Raw genomic sequence first — 14,807 nt, forward strand, 5'->3', positions numbered from 1 at the left:
AGGGTCCTGAAGTATCCCAGGTCAGGAGGTACCTCAGGGCTCTTTTCCTTGGCTGCATCTCCAAAATCTCCACAGGGCATGGAGGGGAATCTGAGCTCCATGGAGCCTAAGACCTGGGCTGGGCAACTTGGGAGGAAGTGGAGAGAATGGGGGAGGAGGCTCCTTTTTAGGGATGAGGCTAATTTTCAGATCTGGCCTTGGAACCTCTTAATTTAGGCAAATAGCCGTGACTGATATATACCTAGCTTTGGTGACAAGTAATGATCATTTTCTGGTTATCCTTTTCCCACATTATATTTCACAGAAATGAGCTAATTCTTACATGGTGCCCACATAACTCTTCTTGTGTTTCTTCCTCTTGGAGGCCTCATTCTACAGATGCTTTTGATACTGTTCTGAGAAAACTTATGTGATCCCTCCCATCCCCTCCCGTGCTCCTAACCTTAGGCTGGAGACACCCCTAATCTCCTCTGTGGTTCAAGAATACCCTGTACTTGGCCTTGTTATAGCACTTTCACAGGTTTGCAGGTTTGGGAGTAACTATTTTGCAGTGTTGTTGTGAGATAATACATGTAAAGTACTCGGGCTTGGCCTAGAGTGGTTGTTTTTGTTATTACTGTGGTTGCTTGTCTGCTTGTCAATCATCCCTATTAAAAGCTCTGAGGGAAGGGGCTGTGTCACTGTTCCCTAGCACAGTGCCTAGGACATTGGTAGATACTCAATAAACTTTCCAGGAAAGAAAAATGAGTTGAATAAAATGGGTTAAAGAGTAGCAAATACAGGGGGTGAATATGCTTTTCTTAATAGTTTGAATATATGTAAATAATAAGCGTATAATTTCTGATAGTTTCAGTGAGAAAAATTTTTATTTAAAATAGGCTAGATGCTTTTACTAGATTAAATAAAATACTCTACAAATGAGAATTTTAAATCCAGTATACCAAACCCAGTAATACCAGTCAGGGCTTGTCCACCAATCCCCATTTAATAACGTTTAAATGAAATAACTTATAATTCTAAGAATATGTGCCTTTGCTTAGAGAAAAATTTCCAAAGCAATGTCACATTTCCTGGATATAACAGTGTCATGCTAGTAAGAGAAATTCTATAATGTCAAGACAGCTAAGAAATGGTGATTTTCAAATGCAGAGACCCTTAGACTTGCTCTGATGTTATTAATAGTATTTCTAAATCACAGAGACAGGCAACACATTTTATTTCAATAAGAGAATGAAAGCAAGAAGGGGACCTACACTATTTCTAGCCACTTATATTTATTAGTATGTGCTTAACACTTTTAATGCCTTTGCTGCAGAGGGTAATAAGTGTTTTCACAAAAAGATAGACTATTGGGACAAAGCTGGGAAGCTTGTGCATACAGTAAGTAGCTGATATCTCAAGGCTCTCAGGGCTCTTGGAAATGCCATGCATCATGCTTAATCTGGGGCTGCTGGGCCTTGTTTCCTGGCATCGATGTGTGCTGACTGTCAGGGGTCACTGTGGAATCCACGGTGGTTTCTTCCTGGAGACCCAGAGTTGTGGTCTCATCAGCACTGTAGGTCTCATAAACATCAGCTAATCCAGGGGTCATCAGTGGGTCTGCAGCTGCTGGGGTGACCCTGAGGGGTCCCCTGCTCTGCCCTGCAGGGCCTCTTGCTAGGTTGGGGATATTGCCTTTAGGATTAGCAACAAGCCCTCCAAGGGCACCAGGTGCTAGCTCTGAAAGGAGAGCTGGGTTTTCCAGATCGGCTGGGTTGGCCTCCGGCACAGGGGGGCCTTGTGCACCTCCTTCTCCCTTCTCCGGGCCTTTGGTTCCAGCGGCTGGGGAGTCAAATTCCAGAGTAAAGTCCCCGCCCATGGCTGGATTGGGGGGCATCCCTCCAAGGCCGGGCCTCATGCCTCCAAATCCCGGGAACATGGCTCCATAGGCCATGGGGCCTCCTCTTCCTCCCTGGAAAAAAACATTTATCACATATTATTAACTATACGATGCCATTATACCCGTCAGATTCACTGAAAAACCATAAAAAACTGATAGGGAACAGAGAGTTGGCTGACAGCTTTGTGTAAGCACATTTCTCACTAAATTGACTTCTGTACTTTTCTGGGTGGGGACGCTCACTTCTTTGAAAGGGAGATGAAGACCCTTTGAATGCCTGCCGAAGGGTAAGAGGGAAAGAAGCAGGGAAGTAGGACAGAACCAAGTCTACAGGCAAAAGGTAGTTTGAATTTCATTTTAAGAAAACAATAAGCAGTTGAAAAGGGCAATACCATCATAAGACAAACAAAATCTGATGCATTCCTGAGTTTGTTGAGCAGAGTTTTGGAGGACATTGTCAGTATCATTTCTCAGTATCCCTCAAAATGAATGAAGCCCCATGTAATATTTTCTCTTTTGCTTTAAAAATTTTTCCTTCCTTCCTTCTCTACTTCCTTCCTTCTTCCCTCCCTCCCTCCCTCTGGAGAAACAGAAATATTTTCTTCCTGTGGACAGTTAAAATTCTAGAACTGACCATGTGTCCTTTTTTCCTTTGTTGTGAAAAATTTCAGGACCAAATCTTGGGCTTCTTACAGCAAGTGTGCAGGGCTTTGTAACTTGCGTATCTGTATTCTCATTTCCTCATTTTAAATTCTATCTTCAATTTTTTGGTTATATTTATTGTGTTTTTCATAAGCTACAGAAAAATCTTTTAAGAATGAGGCAAAATATAAATTAATTAAAATTCTAAAATAATAATTAACACACTTGAATTTTCAACCCATTTCGTTGGTGTTATGTAGAGTCAGTACTTTTTCCTCTTATATTCTCCTGGCTCTCCACTCGCAGATTTTCCCATCATCTCCTCCAGGGATGGCACTGTGAACCCCTGGGCTGCTACCTTTATCACATGATTTTCACATTTTCTGCCCCTGTATCTATTTTTTCCACTGACTAGACTGTGAACTCCCTGAGATCAGGAACCTTATCTTATTTATCTTGCCTCCATAAGATCTTTTTATGTGTCTCACTCACAGAAGGCACTCAATAATGTTGAGATTCAAGTTTTCTTCAGTGATAGCATGTTTACATGTATTTATTAACTGAGTAGGATCCGTAGTTGATAATGATTTGTTAATTCAGTATGGTTTTGTTTTGTTTTGCTTTGTGCTCTAACAGATTTAACGTAGAAATTTCTGAGGGAAAAAAGTCCAGTTGTGTGAGTCTATTGATCTCAAATTTTAAAGTTGTAATATGCATAGATAATGATAAGAGAATAAGAATACACTTGACTTACATTGTTAATGTACTTTGAATTTTACAATAATCAAATTTTAAACTTGGTTAATTTTGTTTCTTTTTGATCTCTCAATTTTGAGGTCTAAGTGATTTGCAATTTTGTTGAATTTGTTATTTTGAGGGGTTAAGTGGTCTGAGAAGTAACGGGAACTTCATGAACCATGTGTATCTTTTTTGGTTTGAAGCGTTTGCTGTTCAATAATGGTGGCTTTTTAAGAGAGGTTTCTCCTGGTCTCATATTCAAGAAATGGGGCAAAATCCTATGTGCAAGAATGGTCATCACTCAGAAACGACTATATGGGAAATGTGATGAAATCTTTGCATACTGCTTCAAAATCAAGCTTTCGGTTTTGGAGTGGAACAACTTGAGTCCCATGTTGTATATTCAGCTATATTCAGGGCCAACACCTCTTGCAGCCAGTCATCTGTGACTGTTCTCCCTTGGGCACTATTTTAAGAAGACTTTGAAGACATTACTCACAGCCATTTCTTCTGAGCTCATGATGCCAAGTCTGGCAGGAGCGTTCTGTTCAAAAAGAAACACAGCATCATATTATGAGCCAGCTGACTCCTATTATCTTTGTAACTACTCAAGACAAAGTTAAAAGTCATTTAGTCTTTCTTTAAAACTTAATATTAATACTGTGTCCAGAGGCAGGGTAAAGTGGAGAGATGAGTCATTATTAAATAAATGTAGCCAATTTGGATAATTAAGATAGAAAATTGACCTTTTCTTTAATGCCACTGTGTGTGTGTGTGTGTGTGTGTGTGTGTGTGTGTGTGTGTGTGTATGTGTGTTTGTATGCCTGGCCAGAATTATCCAAATAGGAAGTGTGCCTCCTTGCCATTTCAGTTGCTAACTTAGGCATTCAGAGAATATGGAATCTATTGTTTGAGGCCTAGATTTTATAATATTATCTCTTAAGAAAACATTTAATTAAAATGATACTTTTTATAGGATAAAGACTTACCAATTGATTTGCTCCATAGGACATGTAAAATATTCCTGGATAAAGCTAAATATAAATACAATAATCATCACAAAATGCATTTCCCAAGAGAAAAACTTTTAAGTAAATCACAGAGAAGTGGTATTAAAAAAACTTACTGGAGGTGGTTTATTTTGTGGCACTGGTCCCAGAGATATCAAACGGGCTATTGGAAACATCTTTAAGTGGTAGAAAGAGAATAAGCAATTCATATTTGCTATAACACAGGCAAACCTCCCATTACGGCCATTTCTAGGAATTATATGAAACTTATTTTCAGATGGATTACTATGATAAACAAGTATTTAACACTTAAGCAAACAAAGGAACCCATTATATTTCATATTTATGGATAAATGGGGCAATTAAAATTTTTTACTCTCCTTTCTTGAAGTATAGAGATGTATTTCCCAAGAAAGTGTCTTACTGAGATTTGTACTTACCGATGGATCTTGTGGATCAGCAAAATTCATTCCTGGCAACTGCATTACAGATAAATATTAAAATTACTGAACAATTAAAATAGACGAAGTGAACTTAAAATGTTCTTATCTTATTTACAATTATGATAAAACAATCTAAAATGAATTTCCTTGTTTTTACTTTCATTTCGCCTCTGAGGGTACAACCAAAGAGATTACAGTTGCCCTTTACTAACATGACTCAAGTGCACAGAGAGGAGATGGGGCATGTCTGTCATGAGTTTGCTTTGTTTTGCAGAATAGAAAGTAATGAATTTTGGAATCAGAGCATGCCAGATTGATTTGAATGCTGGCTGTGCCACTTAATTTTTGTGTAATACTGGGAAAATTTTATAACCTCTTAAAATATGTCTTTTTAAAAAAGGATGATAATATCTATCTTCATAGGATTGGAGTCAGGTGGTATGTGGGGATGTTAAATGCCTGCAGCATACTAGTTACATGATACCTTCCTTTTCTGTCCATTGCTCTTTTCTCAATATTATTACCTGATACTTTTGCTTGATTGTCTTCTCTATTACCAGATAGAGAAATAATAATGCAAAAATACTATTTGCAATGCTGAGGGATCAATCACTTTTCTCAGTCCTTCCAACACTGAAAAAAGCCTGATGATAAGAAGCTTGGAATTCTCTGGGCTGTCCTATTTCCTCTGAAAACCAATTTTACAGGAACAGGATCTTTTAGAATCCATGCCCCATCTCAGATGGCAAAGGGCAGGAATGGATATTTATATTCTACTCCCAGATATGTCAATTGCTCGAAAACATTTGTATTTTCGTGCATTATGCCCAAAGCTCTGATTATTTAAATGTGCTCTGTAAATCGATTTTCTTTCACTAAGTTAATGGACGATCCAGATCTGACTTCAGAGAGAGGAATTACCTCGGTCTTTGATGGCTTTTCTGATGGTGCCACCTGTTGAATCATTGGCCCCTCTGATTGCTGCAAGGGTGGATGTCCCGGGTAAATCGGAGGCTGAGGTATTCCCTTCTGGACTGTGTTCTGGACGGAGGTTACAACGGTGGGCTGGAGGAAAGGTTTCTGTCCTGGCTGTGGAGGCTGCAGGGATGGCTGCGATGGGAGAGGTGGGGGATGCACAGGCAAAGAATATTCATACTGCAGAGAAATTTGAAAGGAGCGTCAGGAAGTGATGGCTCACTGAACTGTGGTGTCTGACAAAGCAAAAGGGCTTGAGGAACTTTCTACTTGGAAGAGAGTCTAGGAGACTTGTCTTGAAGATGTGTTCCATAGGAAGCACTGATTCACTTAAAGTCAGTGTTTTTGGGAGCAGTCTGGTAGGTGTTTACCTCCCCTACTTCCTTTGGGACTATGACTGCGCATGAAGATGGAAAGCTATATGAACTTCTGGGTAGACTGAGCCGTTTCGTCCTCTGGGTTCCCACAGCTGCCTCTATGTATCTCTAATTTAACACTCTCTCACTGGATTACAATTACTCCTGATAAAGCTTTGTCCCTTGGTCAGCTGACAGAGGATAATGTCTTATTTATCTTTATAGCCCCAGGACTTAAGATAGGTCCTAATAAGTGACTGGCACAGGTTAGATAATATATTTTTTGAGTTAATGAAAGGAGAAAGGGTAATTAAATAAAACACCAATCAAATTCTTACATCATGAGTTCATTTTGGAAATAATCAAGTGGAGAAAGAATCACCATTAACATAATTTACTGTCCCACTAAATGTGGCTTTAAAAACAAAAAAACAAAAAGTAAACAAAAAAGAAGTCTCACAACAATCTGGCTGTGCTTCATCTCTTCAACCATTGCCCATCTCTAAACTCCTGGGCTTTCATTACTTGTACCTCATTCATTACTTATACCTCACAACTTAGCACCCTGTAATATGTTGTCTTGTCTTATCCCCTAATCAGATGTGAAATTTTGTAAGCTTTGAAGGCATTCTTAAACACCTTCACTTTCATTTCCAATCTACCATTTGGTTTATGTATTTGTTAGGTATCTAATAAATAATGATTAACTGATTGATGTATTTATTAATTGCTTAGGGTTTATGATTTTTTTTTTCTAGTACGTGGGCCTCTCACTGCTGTGGCCTCTCCCGTTGCGGAGCACAGGCTCCGGACGCGCAGGCTCAGCGGCCATGGCTCACGGGCCCAGCTGCTCCACGGCATGTGGGGATCTTCCCGGACTGGCGCACGAACATGTGTCCCCTGCATCGGCAGGCGGACTCCCAACCACTGCGCCACCAGGGAAGCCCTATGATGTTTTAACTAGGAATGTTTGGCAATATTTTAAATGTGTCTTTTAGTAATTATTTAAGGAATCTTGACTGAAATCAGAATTTTCCAGGATATAGCCTGCTTTCATTTTCAGGCTAGTTTATTTATTGTTCATATCTTTAACATAGGTATCTATGTTTTGGAAGCCATATCTTCCTATTTGAAGTAAATATACAAATGGGTTGAAAATTTGGACCATTTTATTTTAAATTTTCCTAAGTACTAAAAACAGTTATAGGTTTTGATTTATTGTTATTTGGAAAATTTTTTATTCATTACTGTTACCTGTCTATGGTTACTATATGACAACTTAGAGAAGGCAAGCAGGAGAATATTTTAAAGCTTGAAGTTTCAGACACATTGATGCAATTAACTTACCTGTTGAGTTTCATGTTCCCTTGGTCTCATCCACGGGAAAGAGGAATGTGGTGGGAGGAGACCATGCATCCACAAAGAATTAAATGATTTCCCAAAGCCAAATCTTGAATACTAAAGACATGGAGAAAAAAAGTATGCTTATATTTCAGTGCTTTCTTAAACTTGGTTTCCATTTTCTAAAAAATCCAAAAAAAGTGTAGAAATAGCAAAAATTAGAGTGTTATTGGTTAATTTAATGTGGCTAGGTTAAGTCTTCCAATAGACTTGCTTTTTATTCTGAGCCAATCTGACATATTCCCATAAACTTCTTTGAGATTTTGCTTTTTTAAGCATTCATATTTTGGGCTGCATAATAAAATTAATAATACAAAAAGGAACTTTTTTCTTACTAAAGAAAATTCAACATTATTTTTATTTTCTCCTACCATCCCATCCTAGGTGCTTATTTTGTTTTAGGTTATCTCAATTACTCATTTGCTTTTTCAGTATTTAGGATATTGTTTATTCACAAACAAATTTTATGAATTACAGTGCTGCTGCTAATATCACTACCACCAACACCATGAATATTTGCAATAAGAATTATTTGAAAATAAGGTTACCTGAGAAAGCATGTTTAATCCCTGCAAACTTCCCAACTGTCTCATTGTCTATCAAGGAAAAAAAAATGTGGGTTAGTGTTTTTCACATATGTTCCTTTTGTGTATGACACAATTGATTTTCGACATATGGTAGTATTAGCACAAAGTTTGGGGTGGGTCAATTTGAATAAAATAAGAGACACAAATCATCACTAAAAAGTAGAAATGTTAAATGTGATTCTGCCATTGTTGTTATCATTGCTATTAAAATAGTGAGCTTGCTTTTCATCATTAATTAAAAGAGAGAAAATATCATTTAAGTGGAGGTCATATTGAAACATGGGAAAATAGTTCATTGAATTGAAATATCAGTATAATCACGAGGACATTGTCTCATTGACTCTTTTTTCCCCCATTTAACTTACTTTGCCTTTTATAAATCCAGCCCAAAGAGGAATTTGAAAAAACAGGCAAACAAACCAAGCACATTAAAACAAAACAACCCTACCTCCTTCCCAAGTAAAAGTTCTCAAAATAATAAATATAAAAAACACTGGGGAAAATGGTAAGTATCTAGATAGATGGTCAAGAATGCTGCCAATGCAACAGAAAGTCAATTTCATTTTTCCTGGGAAGAGGTTTAGAGTTCTTTGCGTTAAGTTTAAGCTAGAAAGTAAGAAAAAAAAACCAAAACTCAGTGAAATTAGCTTCATTTTGAAATAAGCTTCTAGCACAAAGTATCGATTGCCCTCAGACTGTCATGATATAAATAAATTTTGCAAGGCCTTGTGAAAAATTTGTACTCTCATAAATATTTTTCTATTCATAACTGTTTATATTTTTTACTGATATCTGAAACACTTCTATTTTGCTGGGGTTTTCTAGACAGAGTATATGTTAGGTATAAGAACTGCAATAAGACAGACAGAGGCTATGCAGGAGGCACTATAGTACAGTGTTAATGCTATTTACAGTCCTCATAAACAATTACATTTTGTAAGATAAACTTTCCTCATGGGAACTTTATCATATGCTATATGGAGAAGGAACTAAGTATAAGCCATTTGTGACTTCAGAATAATGTGTTTCAATTAATGTATATATATGTATTAGGTATTAAATATTAGTACTGCTTTGATCACACACAGATGATGTTCTAAAGACCAAAACAACGGAAAATTTAAAATTGCAGTAAAATTATAAGATGAGGCTCTAATAAATGTCATAAACTTCTCTAGAACTGCGCAGGAGGACAGCCACTGACTTCTGGCCAGGAAAACTGAGAAACAGCCCATGTATTTCTCTTATGAAGAACATACCAATGTAAGGATTATATGTAAATACTCTAACAATACATACCTCAAGGCTCAAACTAGCCATGCCTGGTGTCCCAGGTTGCTGAGGAAACACCTAAATGGAAATAAAAATAATTTTGAATTTTCTTTGATGAGAAACTTCATTACACACTGAAAATAGAAAGCCACACATACACATAAGGGCCAGCTAATATTGGTTTATTACCCAAATGACTTGAGCTTTTGGGTAGAATGAAGAAGAACTTAAATTGTTTGGAGTATTAACATAATATTAAAATTTATTTTTTTGGCTGCACCGCACGGCTTGTGGGATCCTAGTTCCCTGACCAGGGACTGAAGCCAGGCCCTTGGCAGTGAAAGCATGGAATCCTAACCACCGGACCGCCAGGGAATTCCTAATATTTAATAAGTTTGCTCCCACATGAATCATCTAGCCTTTATCTACATCTTAATGCTATATTGCTTTAAAAGCAAAATTTGATTTAGTTTGAAAGTTATGTTGAAAACAGATGAGAAGTAAAAGAAACAAAATAGAAAACTAATAACTCAACTTAAATATTATCACATAGAAAAGCAAAGGGAACAAACTCGAACTCAGTTTTCTTGTGTGTTTGACAAATCTACATACCTGGTTTGTGGAACGTGGTGTGGGATCATGGCATTCGGCAAAACCATGTGTAAAACCTAACTTGCCTCCCATTCAAAGGGCTTCAACAAATCCTCCATCATCTTTAGTGAAAGATTATTATTTTTAAATGTTTTTTCTTCTTTTTTTGTTTTTATTTTTATTGTGAAAGATTATGTATAAACCTGTTGACCTGTGTTTATATTTTTGGGATCATATAAAAGGCATTTTTTCTGAAATAAAAGGTATTCTAGTACCAAGTACTATTATACTTACTGTGTTCATTTAAAAGTTGTTAAAAAAATATAGCTATATTTACAGCTAGGTTTTTAAACTGTAAGATATTTTCCTTTCTAAGCCAATCCTTATTAATATGCATGAATACAAGTGGGGGAAAAAAACCAGAGAATGGAAGAGAAGAGTAACAATTAGAGTAAATTGGATTTTAAGCGGTTTTTGTTCTTTGGATATTCTTACATCTAGGGTCAAGGGGTTTTAATGCCTTACTTCCTTCATTTAAACCACAGGTATTTTTGGAGTCTTCACGAAATGTATTGGGATTATTTTTCCTTTGTGAGGAAGTTCAGGAATATTTTTCTGAGCATATGTTATTTGTCTCCACGTCCTACATTTTTATACAGGTAAAATCCCACCTTCTGGGTCATGGTGCAAATTTCTTCAAATAATGCAGTTTTGCAAGTGGATAGAAGGGAAGGAGTTATAAATGTGTAGCAAATACTCCAAGTAGAGAAAGAGGTTACCTTTGTAGACAAAAAGAGTGATATGTGTATGTGTGTGGTGAGAAGATTGTTTGGAATTTGAGGGGATGTGAGAGTAGAGCCTTCTTTCCTCCTATTAGCCAGTACAAAAGTAAGGTAACTGGGATAGATTCAACTACAGGACAAAGTACACTTTGCTTCTATTTGATCCAAGTCATGAATTAATGAGCAATATTTACATGAATGCAGATAGACAGAGGATATCTTTCCCAGGGGGAAGTAAAAGGAGAAGAACATCTGATTTGGCAGTTGGCAATCTTAAGCCATTGTCCTCTTGCTCAGAGTGGACCTGACTGACACAGATGTGGACCATTGTAAGTTCCAAGAGTGTTAAGGTGTTAGACTGATGGTGGATGGCTGAGGTGACCCCAATGTCAGTATCATACAAAGGTAAGCTAAGGTGGCAGCTTTAATTTTTCTTTCATTTAAAATTCATGTTGAGTAATGTAAAAGAAACTCTTTTTATCTGTAAAATGGAGGTTTTCATCCTAGCAGTCAGTTTTCATCCCCCTTTTTTGAAATGTTTTAACTTTAAGAAGCTCAAATGTCTACTCCTTTGTCTCAAGGAACTTAACTATTTAAAGTTCATTTAAGACCACCTATGAGCTCCTCAAGACAAGAGACCACGTCACATTTAATTTCACATCTCCAATGCCAGCACATTGCTGGATACACTGCAGGTGCTCGGTCAATATTTGTCAAATGCATGAAGCAACTGAATAATGTCTTCGTGTAAACAGAATCACATGATATTGGCTGGAGTAGTTCAGTGCTCAAAGGATTGTATTCATATGAAATCATCTCAATATATGATGGAATGTACCAGGTGCAGGACTGTAACATACAAGTAGCCCATTGCATGGCATGTTTTAATTTAAGAAACTTCAGTGCTTAGTCACACAGTATCTCCCTATAAGACAAATTTGTTGGTTAATTACTAGCTTCAAATGGAATTACTTAGCTCAGTTTTGTAACCATAGTAATTTGGCTAATGTTGTTCTTTTAAAAATGAAGAAGAAAACTTACTTTACTTTTTTGGAGAAATTTCCTCTTTCCATTTTGATTTCATAATGGTTGCAGGTAATTGATAATAAATTTGTGCTGTGACATTGTTGGAGACCACATACATCTTTTAACTTTGAGTGAATGGAATAAGATGTAGAAGTTGTCTTTGGAAAATTTAAAATATCTTTCTGTATAACAAAATTTTATATTTGGCTTACTGCTTTTGGATTATAAGGGCTGACATCTGGGCACCTGACTTTTGACTCAGTAGGAAGATACCACTGGATTAATCCCAATGAGTCCAATTATGGACACTCAGCCACTTCCTTCAGTGTTGTTTGGTGTCTGGCAATGTCTCTACTAGGGTACCCTCTAGAAGACTGACTTACCGGCACTGCAGAACTCATTTGCAGGAGGCACAGGATCAGTATCATGTCCTTCATTTTGAAAAGTGGGATCTGAAACAGAGTTGCATTGGAGAATCAAATCGGATGAATTTTTATTTCAGAATGGCTAAAAGACAATATTTCCATGAGCTCTTTGCTCTTCCAAAACGACTAGGTTCAAAACAAAATAAAACAAAACCAAAACAGATAAATGTTGCTAAACAACTGATTTTTATTTATTAGTTTTTGGAATGAATTGACGAGCAATTAAAAAATTTCTAAGTACTTTTTTTTTTTTACAGAGCTACCACCTAAGTGAACATGTGGGAACACTTCCATGAATATTTAATTTCATTTCATAAATGAAAATGAATTAAATGAATTAAATTAAATTCATTAAAATTTTAAATGTGAAATGTTCCACTATGTGAAATGTTGGTCTATTAAGTATGATTCACAGGAATTTTTACTTTGTTTCCCTCCAGAATAAATTTTGAAATGCATTTTAAATGTAATACAACCAACAGTCATTTCATAACAAACCTTTATATGCAGATATAAAGGGTATACTATTCTATGTTTAGGTTAGCCAGGAAACCATGCCAATAATTATCATTTAAAAATAAAAATTAACTAAATATTTTAATTTCCTTTGATATTAGTGGAAAATATGTCTCAAAATTGAGTTTTCCTCTTTCTAAAATGAATTATCTCTTCAGTTTATTCTATAAGTCCAGAAGGCACTTTACTCTCACATGAACAGAAATCTCACTAGTCAAGAGATTTGCTCAACTTCTAATACTTTTCCAAATTAGGTACTGTCACTAACAATCATAAATAGTAAAAAAAGTCTATAGGCAAGTCTTTTTGTCCTTAGCTGAAAGGGTATTAGGCAGGTCTCCTCTGGAACATGCTAATAATGTTTCACAATAAGCTATTATTCAGCTTCTGGTGACAAATGAAGATAAATCCTCTTTATAAAAGCTGCCTGGAGATAGGAAAAAAGAACAGGAATCACATGGAAATCATAAAATCACATTTTACCTTCAATGCTGGCATGCACTGTGCTCTCAGGGCCTGGTGATGCCAACCAAGATAGTTCTAAGAAAAGAAGATTAAAATTTTTTTCTGGACTGTGCCTGAGACTCACTCTGTATCCCTCATTCAGGGAAGACCTGAAACCTTTATTTAAAGTGCCAATCCACCAATCAAAGTAAAGCTAAATGGGGGGAAAAAAATCACAACTCTGCTCCTGCAATTTGCCCACACCCTTTTATTTCATGCAAGGACATTGGCCCAGTAGAGTCTCATTATTTTTAATTGTAACTCAACCCCTGTATTTATTCAGAGAACTTGATTGCAGAGAAGACACTGAAGGAATAATAAACATAAACTCTGAAGACAATGGTTTTGGTGAGCTGGGGGAAATATATGTAAAATAGGGGCAAAATAAACCCTTATTTGTTTTGTGCAGGTTTTTATCTTCAGGTAAAGTTAGTGACCAAGTGCTAGTATTCTCACTTTCATGTTTGTTGTGGTGAAAGTAACGCTCCTCCCTTCTCCCAACATACACACAATCTAGAAGGAAACACTAAAATAACTTTCTGGGTTTAGAAGCGAGGATGAAAATATTAGATGGATAATGAATATGTTATGATTTTTTCCTCAGAATTTCCTAGATATTTTTGTATCTGAAGATTATAGACTAGAGATAGCCAAACTTTTGCAAGAAATTTCAGTTGGACCTGCTGAAATAATCACCTCAGGTAAACTTTTAGTGCATATTCTTTGGGAGGAGGGAGACATAAATCAGGACATTCTCCATGAACCAATCAAGTCCACGGGCACTACTCTCAGTTCACTCTTTAGATAGAACAATTTTCAGGCATTTAGTATCAAGCCAGGTTAGTAAGTCATATTCATGTCACTTAAAAGGCCAACATCAACATGAATGGAGTTTTCTCTGTGAACAAATAAGCATGTCTTAGATATGGATTGAACTTTAGCTGCTTTTGTTATTTCTCTGCCCCTCTTTGTCTTTCCAAAGGTATGATTTCAGATGTGGTAGGGATAAAGATTTAAGATTAGTTTCTTGAGAAGGGATGAGTAAGTATACTCCTTAAGGAAGTAGAGATCTTGCAAATTACAGGGAACATTTAGGAAGCTGGTATTTTAGGAGAAAGATTTCTTCATACATAAGTTAGGCCTTACAGCTTCAAATAGTGTTATCTAAGAAGCTGTCCCTGAAAAACTCCATTTCCCATTGATAAGAGAATTATTTTAGGGGGCAAGGAAATAAAGATTGTGAATATGTTTTGTAAATAACAAAATGTTAATGAAATGATAAGTATTATTTTTGGTCTCTCGTCTCTCTCTCGCTGTCTTTACTCCAGCTGTGGTGCTTGATCAAGTCCATTAATCTCTCTGAGCTCCACTTTCTTCCTCTGTAATATAAGAATAATCATTTACTACCTACCATAGGCTTATTTTGAAGATTTGGTGAAACGATCAAGACACAACAGCTGCCATACAGTGGGTGCTTAATAAATAGGTTGATTGTCCTTTGTGTAGGAGAAACTACATGAAACCTGTGACCATGAAGACATAGCGTGTGTTCGTGTGTTATAGGAGAAGTTTTGGTGGTTAGGTCCATGAGCTCCAAGGATGTAGAGGAGGGACCTGATGGAAGGCATTTCCTCTTCATGGAAGTTGATGCTAAATCTAT

General features: G+C 36.6%; 1 protein-coding gene across 1 annotated transcript; it reads right to left on the minus strand.

Moving 5' to 3' along the window:
* Positions 1 to 1,405: 1,405 nt before the first annotated feature.
* AMBN (ameloblastin) lies at positions 1,406 to 13,141 on the minus strand. Its single transcript, XM_060011718.1, has 11 exons — positions 13,127 to 13,141; positions 12,086 to 12,154; positions 9,331 to 9,381; positions 7,993 to 8,040; positions 7,391 to 7,501; positions 5,634 to 5,867; positions 4,710 to 4,748; positions 4,386 to 4,445; positions 4,249 to 4,293; positions 3,759 to 3,803; positions 1,406 to 1,951 (listed from the first exon to the last, which is right to left on the minus strand). Exons 1-11 carry the CDS (start codon positions 13,139 to 13,141, stop codon positions 1,406 to 1,408), a joined length of 1,263 nt encoding a protein of 420 aa, XP_059867701.1.
* Positions 13,142 to 14,807: the final 1,666 nt, after the last annotated feature.

The sequence above is a fragment of the Delphinus delphis genome, chromosome 5 (genome assembly GCF_949987515.2).
Source record: "Delphinus delphis chromosome 5, mDelDel1.2, whole genome shotgun sequence".
NCBI classification, from domain to species: Eukaryota; Metazoa; Chordata; class Mammalia; order Artiodactyla; family Delphinidae; genus Delphinus; species Delphinus delphis.

What these genes read in the sequence shown, in the direction of transcription:
- AMBN (XM_060011718.1), bottom strand. An exon ending in CACAAAATAAACCACCTCCA is followed by an intron (nt 4,294 to 4,385) that starts GTAAGTTTTTTT and finishes ATTTATATTTAG; the next exon opens with CTTTATCCAGGAATATTTTA. An exon ending in CCTATGGAGCAAATCAATTG is followed by an intron (nt 3,804 to 4,248) that starts GTAAGTCTTTAT and finishes CTTTTTGAACAG; the next exon opens with AACGCTCCTGCCAGACTTGG.